The sequence below is a fragment of the Aedes albopictus genome, chromosome 1 (assembly GCF_035046485.1).
Source record: "Aedes albopictus strain Foshan chromosome 1, AalbF5, whole genome shotgun sequence".
NCBI lineage: Eukaryota > Metazoa > Arthropoda > Insecta > Diptera > Culicidae > Aedes > Aedes albopictus.
Window position 1 is genome coordinate 5855530 of NC_085136.1, and position 14959 is coordinate 5870488.

General features: G+C 46.0%; 3 protein-coding genes across 3 annotated transcripts in view; all 3 read right to left on the bottom strand.

Annotated features, from left to right (window-relative positions):
* The window catches only part of LOC109405351 (solute carrier family 53 member 1-like), a 553430-nt gene extending 552200 nt beyond the window's left edge, over positions 1 to 1230 (bottom strand). The window contains exon 1 of the mRNA XM_062843178.1: positions 1122 to 1230. The gene's annotated coding sequence lies outside the window, so the exon portion shown is untranslated. The remainder of the gene's footprint in view (positions 1 to 1121) is intronic.
* Positions 1 to 1258, bottom strand: part of LOC115255632 (solute carrier family 53 member 1) — a 66525-nt gene extending 65267 nt beyond the window's left edge. The window contains exon 1 of the mRNA XM_029853722.2: positions 1122 to 1258. The gene's annotated coding sequence lies outside the window, so the exon portion shown is untranslated. The remainder of the gene's footprint in view (positions 1 to 1121) is intronic.
* A 7139-nt stretch (positions 1259 to 8397) lies between these two features.
* On the bottom strand, positions 8398 to 9069 carry LOC134288825 (uncharacterized). Its single transcript, XM_062854725.1, has one exon. It carries the CDS (start codon positions 9067 to 9069, stop codon positions 8398 to 8400), a length of 672 nt encoding a protein of 223 aa, XP_062710709.1.
* Positions 9070 to 14959: the final 5890 nt, after the last annotated feature.

Below are 14959 nucleotides of genomic sequence, written 5' to 3' on the forward strand. Positions count from 1 at the left end.
CACTAGAATATCACCTTTTTTGTCAATTAACTGCAAAATTAATCATCGTTGCACAGTTTTATCGAGGAAAATGTTGATTTTTAGTAGAGTTACTTCTTGGCAGCCGTGTTAAGGCGAGGCAAATTTTGACATTTTTGTGTATTTTTTGTTTATTATTCAACATAAACAAAGATTTTATGGTAATATAATTTTCGTCAAATAATGTTTATGTTTACACAATGCTTGTGCAATGATTAAACTGGTGAAAATGTTGACATTTAGTTATTTTTTTAATTATTTTACAAGAATGCGCAAAGTTTGGACCTGCGCAAAGTTAGGTGCGCACACGGTATTGGAGGGCATGGGTACTAACTTTAAGATGAAGTTTGACGATGAAAAGAAGCGGTTTGTCACATTCTCGGTTGCTTCAAACAATTTTCGAAACGGAAATCACACAATATACAGATGCAGAATATAGGGACAGCACTGAAGTGCAAAGTTGAACAGATATGCAGCTGTAGTAGCAGAAAGTTGTGGACACGACTTCAGACACCCCTTTCTAGAAGTCCGCGGCCGCCTAATCCAGACCCACAAAACCAACGTAAACGATGATAGCAAAGATTTCGATGCAGTTGTTCAACCGTGTTGTTTGTTTGTCCTATCAGTATCAGATGAATTCCTTGCCGAAGAAACGTTCCACAACGTCTCTCTGTATTGCTAAATAAAGTTTAAATAATTCTGCCCTTAAGCTATCACCGTGCGATCGGGAGGGAGAGAATTGCCTCCCCTTCCTGCCAAGGCAATGTATTTATAGCAACTTTAAACTTGAAATGTATTCTTTCAAGCAACTCTTAGCCAACTATGAAACAGAAATAGTGAAGTTGCGCACCAGTTAAAACAATTGGTTTTAGTTGGCTATGAGATTTTAGTCCCTCCCAGGACAGAAGCAAGGTTTATTATGCTTATCCATAGCCTACTGGATAGTGCAATCTGAGCCTTCTGACTAGCTAGAGCTGCAAATGCATTTTTGCATATCATTATCGTCTCAGCTGCTTGCTGCAGCTAAGCGCTGTTACGATACGAAGTACTCTGTGTTGCCGAGCAAACACCCTCCCGCTTCACCCCACAAAACGACGACTTACCATGAACTGCGGCTGCGGCTGCAAGATCCGGGAATACACACCCCTCTGGACTGGAGTTTGCTGGCGTTTCGGAACTAGAACTGCAAATGGTCTAGTCTTCACTCTATTGGCACCAAAACAAAGCACTTTCCTGGTGGAATTTTACATGGAACGGCAATACAAACACCCGCGCTGTTGGCCACTATCCCCCACGCACTCACACACAGATTCCGTTCCGTTCTTGTTGTCGTCGCTGTCGCCTTCTCCGACAGCAGATTCGTTTGCTCATCAGCTGTTGAGCCGAGCGCCAGCCAGACAAAACAAAAACGCACCACTCTTCTTCAGCTCATTAAACTCCGTCGTGATCCAATTTTCGCTTCTTCCGACCTCCCACAATTATATTTACTGCAGCCACTTCCTCCACCAAACAACAAACAGCACGGACCACCCGAAGGAACAACACTAATTGACTTGCTGATGCATGCGCACGGGAAAAAGGTCACTTCCACGAGAAACTAGATGACAGTAGTAGGAGCAGCAACAACAGGATAGCACAATCAAAGGCACGGTGACGAAGGAACCGAACGAAGAAAAGGGCACACAGGCCAGACCAGGTTCTTTTTGCGCACCACCGACGACGGACAACAACGAACCAAACACAACGCGACCGAGGAGTAAACTGCGAGCGAGTGGCGAGGCGAACAATGAACACTGACAGTTCTCGCGCGAGGGAGTAAACAAGCCGTTAAACGGATGATGGCTGCGGAACGGAACTGTAAAACTGAAGGGACGTACACAAATTATGTCACAGTTAAAGACATGGGAAGAGAGGATTTTACGCTTCTAACAAAATTATGGAAGTTTTCATACAATTTTGACTATGCAGGGAAAGGAAAAGGCTCTAAAATCGTCAAATAATGGGATACGTAATATTTGATCGACCCGAAGCGCGCGCTCAACGATCATGGTGTGTCTATGAAATTTATCGTAGTCCGAGCTCAGGACATGATCCACAAGTCCGTACACTCAGAAAACGAGAAAGTCATAAAATGACTATTTTTCATTCACTTGATAACTAAATTAAGTTTATTCATGCAAATGACTAAAAACTACGCATTAATAAAATAGTTCTTAGTATCTCAATGCGTAAATTGAGTTTAGTTTTCGAATTTCTAAAATTCAGATTCAAGGTGCTTTAGTCCATGACTCAACAAGTCATTTATTGAGAATTCTGTTAAGTGTGCTGGTGCGGTTGTGGTGATAAATAATGTATTTAAACAATTCAATGGTAAATATCAAATGTGTTATTCATCATATAGCATAAGCTTTGTAATATATTATTATAATCTACCAGGTTTGGAGTTGGTTTGGAGCTCTTGGTTTGCTGCGTTTGAGAGTCTGGACTTCATGTAGATGCACCCACAACCTTGCCCACAACGCAGTATTCTACTCAACGGAACGTATGCTTAGGTATTAATAAATATAATTCTTCATGTTTAGCAACATTATCAATTGTGAAATGCATATAAATAAAGCTGTAAATAAATTATTGATTTTAATTTAACACTGTATCAAAGAAAAAAAATGGTAGAAATTCAATAGAGAAGTCTGAGTTACTAAAAATAAGTCATTTGATGCATAAAAAGCAGACATTTGCAGTAACTGTCAATTTCTCAAAAATAGTAAAAAAAAATACTAAAAAATATGCATTGGTATACTATATAAGATTTAGTTTTTAGAAGCTATTTGCTATTTAGTAACTTAATGCATGAACCCAGTCGAACCTGCATTTTGCATTAAAAATATGCATTAATGACTTCTTTTATTTCTGAGTGTACATATGTTCCACACACTGAATGCATCTTTGGCAAGCAAATCTTTCAGTGATTTCTTCAGCGATTTCTTATGGGATTTTTCTGGAAATCTTTGAGGAACCCCACGAATTTCGTAAAGGATTCCTCCAGGAATACCTTTAGAAATTTCTTCTCAAATTTCTATGGGATGTGGCCGTAGGTCGTGACGGCGGATTGGGCGGACAGTGGACACACAGCGTCAGGGTTTTCGGAAATAGGCTGAAAGGAAGAGAATTCACACGCGGGGAAATCTACTTTCGAGTGGGAAACTTTTATTCATTAACGATTACAAAGAAACTTGTTAACGCGACGACCGTTCGTTTGATTCTGATGGGGTTGGTCGTCGTTCCGCTTTCTGCTGTCAGTGGCACAAGGTTTGCGCTCATAGAGGTATGATGCCGAGGGGAGAGCCAATGTAGTTCAGATGAAGGTGTGCTCATTGCCACTCAACACTCCTCCTCAATGAGTCGCGGCTTCATTCGCTGTTCCTCAAACCGAGCATTTGGCAGAAACGCTCGTGCTTCTGCGGACCAAGGGGTTTCGTGAACAGGTCCGCCACCATCGATTCCGTTGGGCAATACTCCAATACTATCTGCTTTCTTTCACACAGCTCGTGGACGAAGCGCTCCCGAGTCTCAATGTGCTTCGATCTACGGCTGCACCTCTCCGTCCGTACGAAGGCCAGACAACCCTGGTTGTCCTCGTTCAGTAGCGTAGGGCCGACTTGTTGCTCTCCGAGGTCGCTGAGCAACTGCCTCAGCCAGATGGCTTCTTGGCAGGTCTCGCTAAGGGCGACGAATTCCGCCTCCATGGACGACAGTGTCACGCAGGATTGGCGACGACTCGCCCAAGAGATGACGCCGCCTCCGAACGAGAATACAAATCCCGACGTACTCCTCCTGCTTTCCGGGTCGCCCGCCCAATCGGCATCCGAATGCCCGATCAGCGGTTGGTCTGCATCGCCTCCAAGTTGTAGACACCAGTTCATAGTCGATTTGAGATAACGCAGCAAACGTTTCGCAGCAGTCCAGTCACACTGTCTCGGAGCGCTGAACTGTCTTCCTAGGATTGCTGTACAGGCGGCGATATCGGGTCGGGCCAACACGGAGAGGTAGAGTAGGCTTCCGACCAGACTGCGGTACTTGGTCGAATCTTCGAAGACTTCTTCGTTGCCGGCTGCTTTCAGGTACATCGGATCCATCGGAGACTTGGATGATTTCGCCTGATCCATCCCATGCTTCACAAGTAGCCTGTTGATGTAGCTCCGCAAGCAGACCTTGAACACTCCCGCCTCCCGCGTGATTTCCATCCCGAGGAAGTGGCGAACTTCACCTAAAGACGTCAGCTCGAACTCCTCCTGCAAGCCTTTGCTGATCTCCTCCAACTCTGCTTTCGTAGCGGCGATGAGGAAATCATCGACATAAACCAGCAGGAACGACTGGTTTTGCCCTGATCCTCTTACGAACAAACACGGATCTGCGATGGACGCCGCAAATCCCAGCTTCGTTAGTGCTTGCCTCAGCCTGCGATTCCAACACCGTGCTGATTGGCGTAGTCCGTAAATACTTCTTTTGAGCTTGCAGACGAGCTCCTCCTTGCCTGGCACTTCGAACCCGGGTGGCTGCCTCATGAATATCTCTTCGTCGAGCACGCCGTAGAGGTAAGCCGTCTTGACGTCGAAGTGGTGAACCGGCAAGTTTCGTTTGGCAGCTACCGCAAGAAATGTCCGCAGGGTCGCCATCCGAGCCACAGGCGCGAACACCTCCTCAAAATCTATTCCCGGCTTCTGAGTGAAGCCCTGTGCTACCACTCGTGCTTTATGCTTCACTATCTCGTCCTTCTCGTTCCGCTTAATCTTCAGTACCCACTTCGAGCCGACAACCTTCCGTCCGCTGGGCAGCTGCACTAGCTCCCACGTCCCATTGCGTCGATGAGACTCTAGCTCGTCCGTCATCGCGCTTCGCCACGTCGGATCCTTCATGGCTTCTTTATAGTTGTCCGGTTCTTCGTTGGCACTGGCTGCAAATCCGACGACTTCTTGCAACACGTAGTCTTCCAGGTACCGCGGCAGATTGCCACGATTCTTCCTTTGCGAACGCCGGAGCTCTCCAGCGGCCTCGTTGCCTTCTTCCTCAGCTTCGTAGAACTCCTCATGTGCCGAGTCCGAGGCTGCTTCTTCGTCGGATTCAACGTTGTCACGATTTCCATTGTTCTTGTCAACTTGCTCTTCAGCTAGCTCGCCGGACCGCGCTGGTCCACTCGTCCTGACAGGAACCTCCACAGACGACGTCCCATTGCCAAGCTCTACGAACTTAGCATCTCGGCTGACTGTGATCACGTCGGTCTCCGGGTCAACGAACCGATAGCCTTTGTGCTCGTTCGAATACCCGACAAAAATCAGCTTCTGTGCCTTGCTTTCCATCTTGCTCCGCTTCACTGAAGGTACGTGGACGTAGGCTTCGCTACCGAATACGCGCAGGTGTCCCAGTTCCGGTTTCCGTTTCCACCACAGTTCGTAGGGGGTTTTCTGAACTGATCTTGAGGGTAGTCGGTTCTGGAGGTAGGTAGCAGTGAGTACGGCCTCGCCCCAGTAGCGCTTATCCATGCCCGCATCCAGCAGCATGCAGGTAGCCATTTCGGTGAGCGACCGATTCTTGCGCTCGGCTACACCGTTCTGCTGGGGTGAGTAGGGGGTGGTAAACTGCGGTGTGATGCCCTCGGCTTTATAGAATTTCCGCAACTCGGTGTTGTTAAATTCCCCACCTCCGTCCGACCGAATGACCCTAGGCTTACGGCCGAACAAGTTTTCTACCCATCTTACATATTCCCGGATTATCTCGGTAGCCTCCCACTTATTCTTTAGTAGGTAAGTCACAGTAAAGCGACTGAAATCATCTACAAGGTTCATTACGTACCTGTTCCCGCTGGGCGTGGTAGTCTTCATCGGGCCACACAGATCAGTGTGCACGATGTCAAGGACTTGGGAGGATTTGCGCTCGATCACCGCCGGGAAGGGAGCCCTGGCAGCTTTCCCTTCTAAGCAGCACTCGCACACCAGCTTCAGCCCACAGTCGCTTACCTTCATGCCGGTTCCTAGTTGCTCCTTATTAATCCGTTCAACCGCTGCCCAGTCACGGTGGCCCATCCGGCGATGCCACTGGTGCTGGCAGTTCTCCTTGTGCTGATCCATGGAAACCTTCAACGACACACCAGTCAGCTTCAGATGATACAGGCCGCCGTAACGACCACCAGTCGCTACAACGGCATTCTTCGCATCGACGATTTGGCAACCCTTCTCATCAAAACACACTTTTAGATTCTTCTGAGCCAATCTTCCGACCGACACTAGGCTCGTCGACAGTCCAGGTACATATTTAACGTCACTCATGTCAATTCGCACTAGTTCATCTTCGCCATCCAGGCCGAACAACACTCCACTTCCCTCGCCAAGCACCTGGGTTCGCTTCCCGTCCGCCAGTGTAATCCACCCACCGGCGAACTTTTTCAGCGAAGTGAAGAACGCCTTGTCGTTCGTCATGTGGGCACTCGCCCCACTATCGATGATCCAAGCGAGCCGTTCTCCCCCTTCGACAGTGAACGCCACATTCCGTGCCTCACCGTGTGCCGCTTTCGCCTTTGCACCGCCACCCGCTTCCCTGCTGGCGGTTGGCGCAGAATTTCCACCTTCCTTGTTCGCTGCCAAAAGCTTTCTGCAATTGCGGCGCAGGTGCCCTTGCTGTTTGCAAAAATGGCACACACGGGTTTCCTTATGCTTGCCCTCGGACGAACGCATTGCTTTCTCCACCTTCACTTTACCGGAACCACTACCGTCACGTTCGAGTCGCCGATGATACTCGTCCATTAACTTGGCTTTGACGACGTCGATGGAAATGTCATCGTCCGACCGGCTATCGAGAGCCGACACCAAATGGTCGAAAGACGCCGGCAAGCTCCGCAACAACATACATATTTTAGTGTCCGTATCTAATTCCGTGCCGGCGGCATCGAGCCTATCGAAAAGGTCATCGATCTCCATCAAATGGTGCTCCAAATTGCCGCCCTCCGCGAGATTGAACGCACACAATCGCTTTAGAAGCGACACCCGCACTGAACGCGTCGTCTTCTGATGATAGTTTTTCAATGCTACGTAAGCATCCCGCGCATGTTCGCAATTTTTCACCAAAGCCAATTGGCTATCTTCCAACAGGAGCACTATTGTTGCCTTTGCCCTTCTGTCCGCGCTGTTCCACGCAGCGTTGCGGTCTTCTTCTTCCGGAACATCTTCTTCAACGACACTCCACAAGTCTTCTCGGCAAAGCAACATTTCTATCTTCACCTTCCATGTTTGCCAATTTTGCCCGTTCAGTTTCGGGACGGCAAACTTTGCGTCAACCATTGTCACACATACACTCACTCGAAAAAAAAGTTTTCGTGTTCTTCGCACGCACACACCTCTCTGGGTATTCTTCACTTTTGTCTTCCCGCGGCTGGTGATCCTAACCACACTTTTCGGAGCCAAGCGACGCGCACGTTTTCGGCTCTCCCGGCCGAACGTCGCTGCTGCAGCGGAATCGAAAAAACCGACGCGCACTCCCGAAAAATCAATTTCCAGCTCTTCCGATCCCAACTGGGCCCATTACCTGACGGCGGATTGGGCGGACAGTGGACACACAGCGTCAGGGTTTTCGGAAATAGGCTGAAAGGAAGAGAATTCACACGCGGGGAAATCTACTTTCGAGTGGGAAACTTTTATTCATTAACGATTACAAAGAAACTTGTTAACGCGACGACCGTTCGTTTGATTCTGATGGGGTTGGTCGTCGTTCCGCTTTCTGCTGTCAGTGGCACAAGGTTTGCGCTCATAGAGGTATGATGCCGAGGGGAGAGCCAATGTAGTTCAGATGAAGGTGTGCTCATTGCCACTCAACAGGTCGGACCGAATGCAATAAAACAACTTGATTGCTAGACCCCGCATAAACGATAACCATAAGATGTGCTTAACCACCCATTCGGGATACAATTCAAACAGTATGCGGTATTGTTGAACCCTCTGCCTTACGGTCTGTGTATGGTGTTGGTTTATTAGGGCGGTCAAATAACAACTAAATTTTATTCAAAAATTCAAATCTACAAACTAAAGTCATGGCATGCTGAGGTTTTCAGTCGCACCTTCAATACTCCTCCTCGACGGAAGAACACCAGCTGCCACGCGGAACCTCGTCAGCTTCTGGTTGGTCAATGGCTTCGTTAGCATGTCGGCAACCATGCTGTCGGTTGGACAGTATTGCACCGAGATCTTGCCCTCCTGGTACATCTGGCGAACGAAATGGTACTTCGTGTCGATGTGCTTCGATCAGTTGTTTACCTTACCGGATTCCAGCTGCTTCATACACGATTGGTTGTCCTCATGAATACGAATCGGCTTCGCTACGTTCATGTCGAAATCACTCAGCAACCGGTCGATCCACTGCACCTCTTGGCAGCACTCGGCGAGCGCTACAAATTCCGCTTCGGTGCTGCTCAACGCAACACATGTTTGCTTCCGGGATGCCCAGTGGATTGGTCCACCAACCGAACGTCACCAAGAATCCGGAATTCGACTTCCGGGTTTTCGCATCACCGGCCCAGTCGGCGTCGACGTAGACCTCCATGCTCGCTTGTCCTGGCCCCAGTACAAGCTCATGATCCTGGGTGAGCTTGAGATACCGGAGGATTCGTTTCGCCTCCATCCAATCCGCCTGCGAGGGGTTGCTCACTGATCGGCCAAGGATCGATACGCTGACCGCGATGTCCGGTCGGGTGTTCACTGCCACATACAACAAACCACCAATCAAGCTTGAGTACTGGTGATTGTTCGGCAACTTCTCACTCTCCTCCTTTTGTTGCAGGTGGCCAGGGTCCAAAGGAATCTTCGACGACTTCGCTTCGGTCAACCCAAAACGCTTCAACAACGTCTGGATGTAGATCCGTTGATTGAGGGAAAACTGCTCCTCGCTGCGTCGGACTTGAATGCCCAGGAAATGGCTAATATCCCCCAACGATTTTACCGTAAAGCTGCGGTTTAGAGCTGTCATCAGTTCGGCGTACTCTTCTTCGGTGTGGCAAGCGATGACCATATCGTCCACATACACGACCAGTTACGTACACTGGTTGCCTCGTCGTCGAACGTACAAGCACGGATCGTTGGCTGACTGCGTGAAGCCTAGCTGCTTCAGGACGCCATCAAATTTCCGGTTCCACACGTGTCCCGCTTGCTTGAGACCGTACAGACTCTTCTGCAACAAACATACGGAGCTCTTGTCACCCACCTCGTAGCCGGGCGGTTGCCGCATGTAGACCGTCCACGAGACCGTCTCATCCAGGTCGCCGTTGAGGTAGGCCGTCTTGACGTCTGCATGTTTCACCAGCATGTTCTTCGCACTGGCAACTGTGAGCAACGCCCTGAACGTTACCTGTCGCACTATCGGGGCGAACACCTCGTCGAAGTCCGTCCCGAATTTCTGGGAGAATCCTTGCGCAACCAGCCTGGCCTTGTACTGCGCAACGTTGCCGTTCTCGTCGACCTTGCGCTTAAAAATCCACTTGCTGCCTACGGGTTTGCGATCAGCGGGCAGATTCGCCAGCTTCCAGGTACCGTGCATCTTCAGTGACTTGATTTCATCATCCATTGCAGCACGCAGCTGCGCCGCCTCTGGACCGTTGACTGCTTCAGCGAAACTTCTCGGTTCCGCCACAAGCTTGCGCGCCATGCCGGTGGTCTCCCGGAATCGAACTGGTTTCTGTCCCATCGTGCTTCTAGTAGAACGCCGGAGTGGCATCTCTTCTTCTTCTTCATTCCCGTTGCCATGGCAATCATCGTCGTCGAACACATCTTCACACGGTGAGTCGTAAGATGAGGAATCGGACTCGTACTCCTCCTGAACCGAGGCATCATCATCGTCGGATTCCTCTTCCACAGCTGGTCGTGAAAGCACTGACTCGTACTCCACCATCGTCACTGACGGTGACCGGTGCGTCGAACCCTCGTTTTCGACTTCGTCCTCCATTTCCACGAAACGTACATCACGACTGATGACTATCTTCTTCGTCGCTTTGTCGATGAAGCGGAACGCCTTGTGGCAGTCCGAGTAGCCGACGAACGTCAACTTTTGCGCCTTCGGTGCCAACTTGCTTCGCTTCTCTTGAGGAATGTGAACGAACGCAGTGCACCCAAAAATGTGCAATCGTCCGTAACCCGGTTTCTTCCTGTAAAATTCCACTTCGGATATGTAATGGATAAACGTCCGGTTAGGTTTACGTATAGTTCAGAACTGATCTTACTTTATTTCTACCAAGATTACCAACTCTCAGATCTCTCATAATCATTCGATTGCCACTCACCTACATAAGGGGTCTTTACTCGAAAGGTCGAAACCACGGATACTATAGTTCTTACCCCTAAAGATATTGCAATAGCAAACCTAAATTCAATAATCTAATTTCATATATAAATGCACAGAACACATAGTATCAAAAATTCAGAAGTCTAACAAACACAAGTACTAATTCAATTAATGATTTCAAAATAAAAACGTACACTACATCACAGATCAAAATTTCGAACGAAAACGATTTCAAAATTCTACCCAAAAATTCATAATCTTAGTTCTAATTTCGAGAGAACATAAGTTCAATTATAAACGTAATCTTCATGTATTTTCTGCTTCTTTTTCCTTGACGATCTACGGAGTGTTGGTTGGCTGGTTTCAGTCATGGAGATGGGTCGTTTATCCAAACTTCCTGCCGTTGTCGATGTTGCTGGTCTCGTCATATCGCAATCAGCTTCGTCCTCATCCATCATCACCACCCGACTTCTTTTGCTTGAGACAATCGGGACCATTATGTTCAAGATGGGAGGTTTAGTCTTCGGAACCTTCAGCTGGTTTCGATGAGCGCTTGAAATCACGTTTCCAACTGCCACCTGGAAGACATTGAGAGAGAGACGTCTCACAAATGTTGCCTCAATCCATCTTTCTACGTGATTCATGTGGTTATTTTTCAACCACACCTTGTCACCTGGTATCAGGCTATCAAACTGGTCTTTTTTGACTTCCGTTTGGTTTGATGATGTTACTGTGTTTTGCTCACGTTTGTAATTAGCAGGGCTTTTGACCAATTGTCTCGAATAATGTCTTTTTGGGTTAATCAAGTCAATTAACATCTTTGGTTTATAGCTAAATATTTTCTCTGATGGTAAAGATCCATCTGTCGTCACACAAGTATTACGGTAATTAATCAAAAAGTAATTGATCTGGTCCTCCACGTTCCAGTTGCGAACCTCTGGTTCAAGCAAATATTTTTTGAACACTTCTTTTACCAGTCTGACCATCCTTTCTGCTTGGCCATTGCTGGAGGGGTTGTATGGTGGACTTTTCATGACCAAGACCCCTTGCCGCTCAAGAAAGGACACAAATAGCGCAGAATTGAATGGAGGACCACCATCGGTTACTATTACGTCCGGTATGCCAAAACTCGAAAACAATTTGGCAAATCTACGAATCACTTTTGGAGCATCTGTGCCGTTCCTCATCCACTCAATTTCTAACCATTTAGAATGGCTGTCCACTATGAGTAGGAACACTTTATGCTCAAAATGGAAGAAGTCTGCGTGAACTCTGCTGAATGGTTTCGTTGTGGGTATCCAATTAGTTGTCGTGCTGGGCTTTGGAACAGCTGACATTTTAGTGCACGTATCACATTGTCTAACAAACTCCTCAATCTCTTTATTCAGTCCAGGCCAATAAACCGTTCTCCTTGCCAGTTGTTTCATCTTGACTATCCCAGAATGATTAACGTGTAACATTTTGAGCAATTTGTTCCGAAACTTCACTGGTATCACTACCCTATCTTGAAACATTAAGCACCCATCAACGATCTCAAGGTCATGCTGATTTGCCTGAATGTTTAATAAAGATTTATCAATTTTTTCTGGCCAGCCATGCTGTAGATAGGACATTAACTTCACCATTAACGGATCATTTATTGTTTCGGTTGCAATTTTAGAAAAGTTTAAGGGTAGTTCATTGGTCAAATTGAGACTCTTGACGTATTCTACGTCACACTCTGTAGGTACACTCTGTTGTAACGGAAAACGTGAACAAAAATCAGCGTTCCCCATTTTTGTCGAAGGCCGATAAATGATGTCGAATTCATAGATCGACAACTCTAAAATGTACCTTTGAAGTCTCGTAACGTAAATAGAATGTGCCCCTGTCTTTCCAAAAATACCCACTAACGGTTTATGGTCAGTATACACTGTAAACTTTTGCCCGTAAACGAATTTATGAAATTTTTTAACAGTACACACAAGAGCTAACGCCTCCAAATGAAGTATTGGGTATTTCTTTTGGGCTTCGTTTAATGAAAACGACGTGAAGCAGATCGGTTTTTCAACTCCCTCGATCATATGTGCCAATACTCCTCCTAAGCCGTAATTACAAGCATCAGAAATTACCACTAACGGTTTTTTAGGATCAAAATATTCTAAAATGTCTGCCTTCAATAATTGTCTCTTGCTCTTCTCAAAAGCTTCTTGGCAGTCATTTGTCCATGTAAATTGAACATTTTTCCTCAATAAATTGTACAGGGAACTAAGTTTTGCAGACAGATGTGGCACAAACTTCCCGTAATAATTCACTAGTCCTAAATATGCTTTCAACTCCGATGTATTTGTTGGCACTTTAGCTTCTTCAATCGTCTTTAACTTGTCTTGGCTAGGCAATAACCCTTTATCAGTGACTATGTGTCCTAAGAAGGGAAGACTAGTCACAAAAAACTTACACTTCTCCCAGTTAACTTTCACGTTAGCTGCATGTAATCTCTCTAACACGGTGTACAACTTCCTTTTACAGTCTTCAAAATCCTTTCCTGCGATCAATACATCGTCCAGGTACACTGATATATGATCAATTCCAGCTAAAATTTGTTCCATAATCTGCTGGAATATGGCAGCACTGGAAGACGCTCCCTGTGGCAGACGATTATATGTATAAAGCCCTTTTAAGGTGTTTATGACCATAAACCGTCTAGATTTTTCTGATAAGGAAAGCTGAGTATATGCGCCCTCAAGGTCTAATGCACAAAACACTTTACACCCTGACAATTGCGCAAATAAGTCTTGTGCTACTGGCAAGGGATACGTGTTCGGAATTATGAGTTTATTCACCGAAACTTTACAGTCAACCACAAGCCTGATTTGACTGTTTTTCTTAATCAGTACTATCACAGGAGACGCCCACTCACTAGTTTGGACTGGGGTTATCACATTTTCTCGCTCTAGCTTGTCTAAGTAATCGCAAACTTTTTCTCTTAACCGGTAGGGAACCTCGTAAGCCCGTTTGAAAACCGGTTGATCATCCTTTAGTACCAAATCTGCTTCATATCCAACGATTGGTGATGAAAAATCTTTTTCAAATACTGAAGCAAATTTATGTTTGATATCGCTCAAATGAAGATCTTGGTCATGGGTAGAAACATTGTTAACACTTGTAATGCCTAGAAAAGTGTGTCGCCATTCTGGAAAAAATACATCCAGCCATTCTCTACCCAATAAAGGAATAAAGCGATGGTTCTTGGTATCACTGTTATTAATTACCACCAGTGCTACTTTTCTTTCTGTGTTTCTGATGCGAACGGTTACTTCAGTTTCTCCAAAAACCTTCAATTTCCCTCCATCTACCACGACCAATCTTCTATTACTCTTGCGAAGTGGTACATTTAGTACATTTAAAAAAAGATCAATTCCCATAACAGTAACCGCAGATCCGCAATCAATCTCCATTTGTATCGGTCTACCCTCAACAGTAACATCTATCAGACAAGGATCACTTACTCTATTAATGGACGTCACATTCATACACATATATTCACCTGATGAATCATCACCAGATTCGTCACTCATTTCCATACTCATACGTCTCAAGGCCTTGCTCAAATTTGAAGCAGTATTGCTAGATGGCACTGGCACAACAACGCTTTGGATCTTGTTTGGATTAGAATTCGCATTTCCTCGCTTGCGGCATTGACGTTTAATATGCCCCTTTAAACCACAGTTGTTGCAGTAGAATTCAGCATACTTATTGTTCCCTTTGTTTTTGTTATCATCCTCAAAGGTCACCCTTCTCTGATAACTGTTGCTTCTACTGCGACTGCGATTCCTTTGGTTGTAGTAATTGTTGTTGTATCTATTCCTTTCATAATTCGCTCTGCGTCCTAGCCTTTGTTTCACCGATGCGATCTGATGGTCATCAACGTTTATTGCGGCCGCGCGAGTATTCGCAAGCTCATAATTGGTAATAATCCTCTCAGCATCTGCGAGAGTCAATTTCTCCTCTTTCAACAACTGCTTTTGAAGATTTTTGTCATAAACTCCAACCAAAATACGGTCTCTAATAGCTTTATCCTTGTAGGTACCGAAATCACAAAGAGAAGCTTGTAGTTTGAGATCAAGTATAAAGCTCTCAGTAGTTTCATCGGCTCTCTGGACCCGCGTATTAAATTTAAAACATTGGATTACATCGGAATCAATTTTGTCATAACGTGCCTTGAGTTTTTGAATAATCTCTACATACGATAGTTCTTTAACTTTTTTCCCCGGAAACAAAAGTTTTATTTCGGAGTAAATGGCAGGGCCACTAAGAGTGCAAAAAGTTGACCGTTTTCTATTGTCATCAATTTGGTTGAATTCAAAAAATTCCTCAAAACGCTCAGCATACTCGGTAAACGAGTTACCCAAAACATAAGGTTCGATGACTCCAACTAAGTTTGTAGTGGTCATTGTTAGTTTACCTTACCTTGTATAGAAGTTCAACTGATGTCTGTTGTTGCTCTCTTACCCACTTGATGCTATTTGTAGCGGCCTTTGTAACCACAATTATAAGAGACTTGTGCTCCTCTTCTCTATTGCCGCAGCTTTTCTCACAGCTTATTCTCTTCAAAACAGACCTCTCTGCAGCACAGTAATTCTCT

Coding starts and splice junctions, on each gene's coding strand:
- LOC134288825 (XM_062854725.1), bottom strand. CDS start 9,069: ATGGTCATCGCTTGCCACACCGAAGAAGAGTACGCCGAACTGATGACA.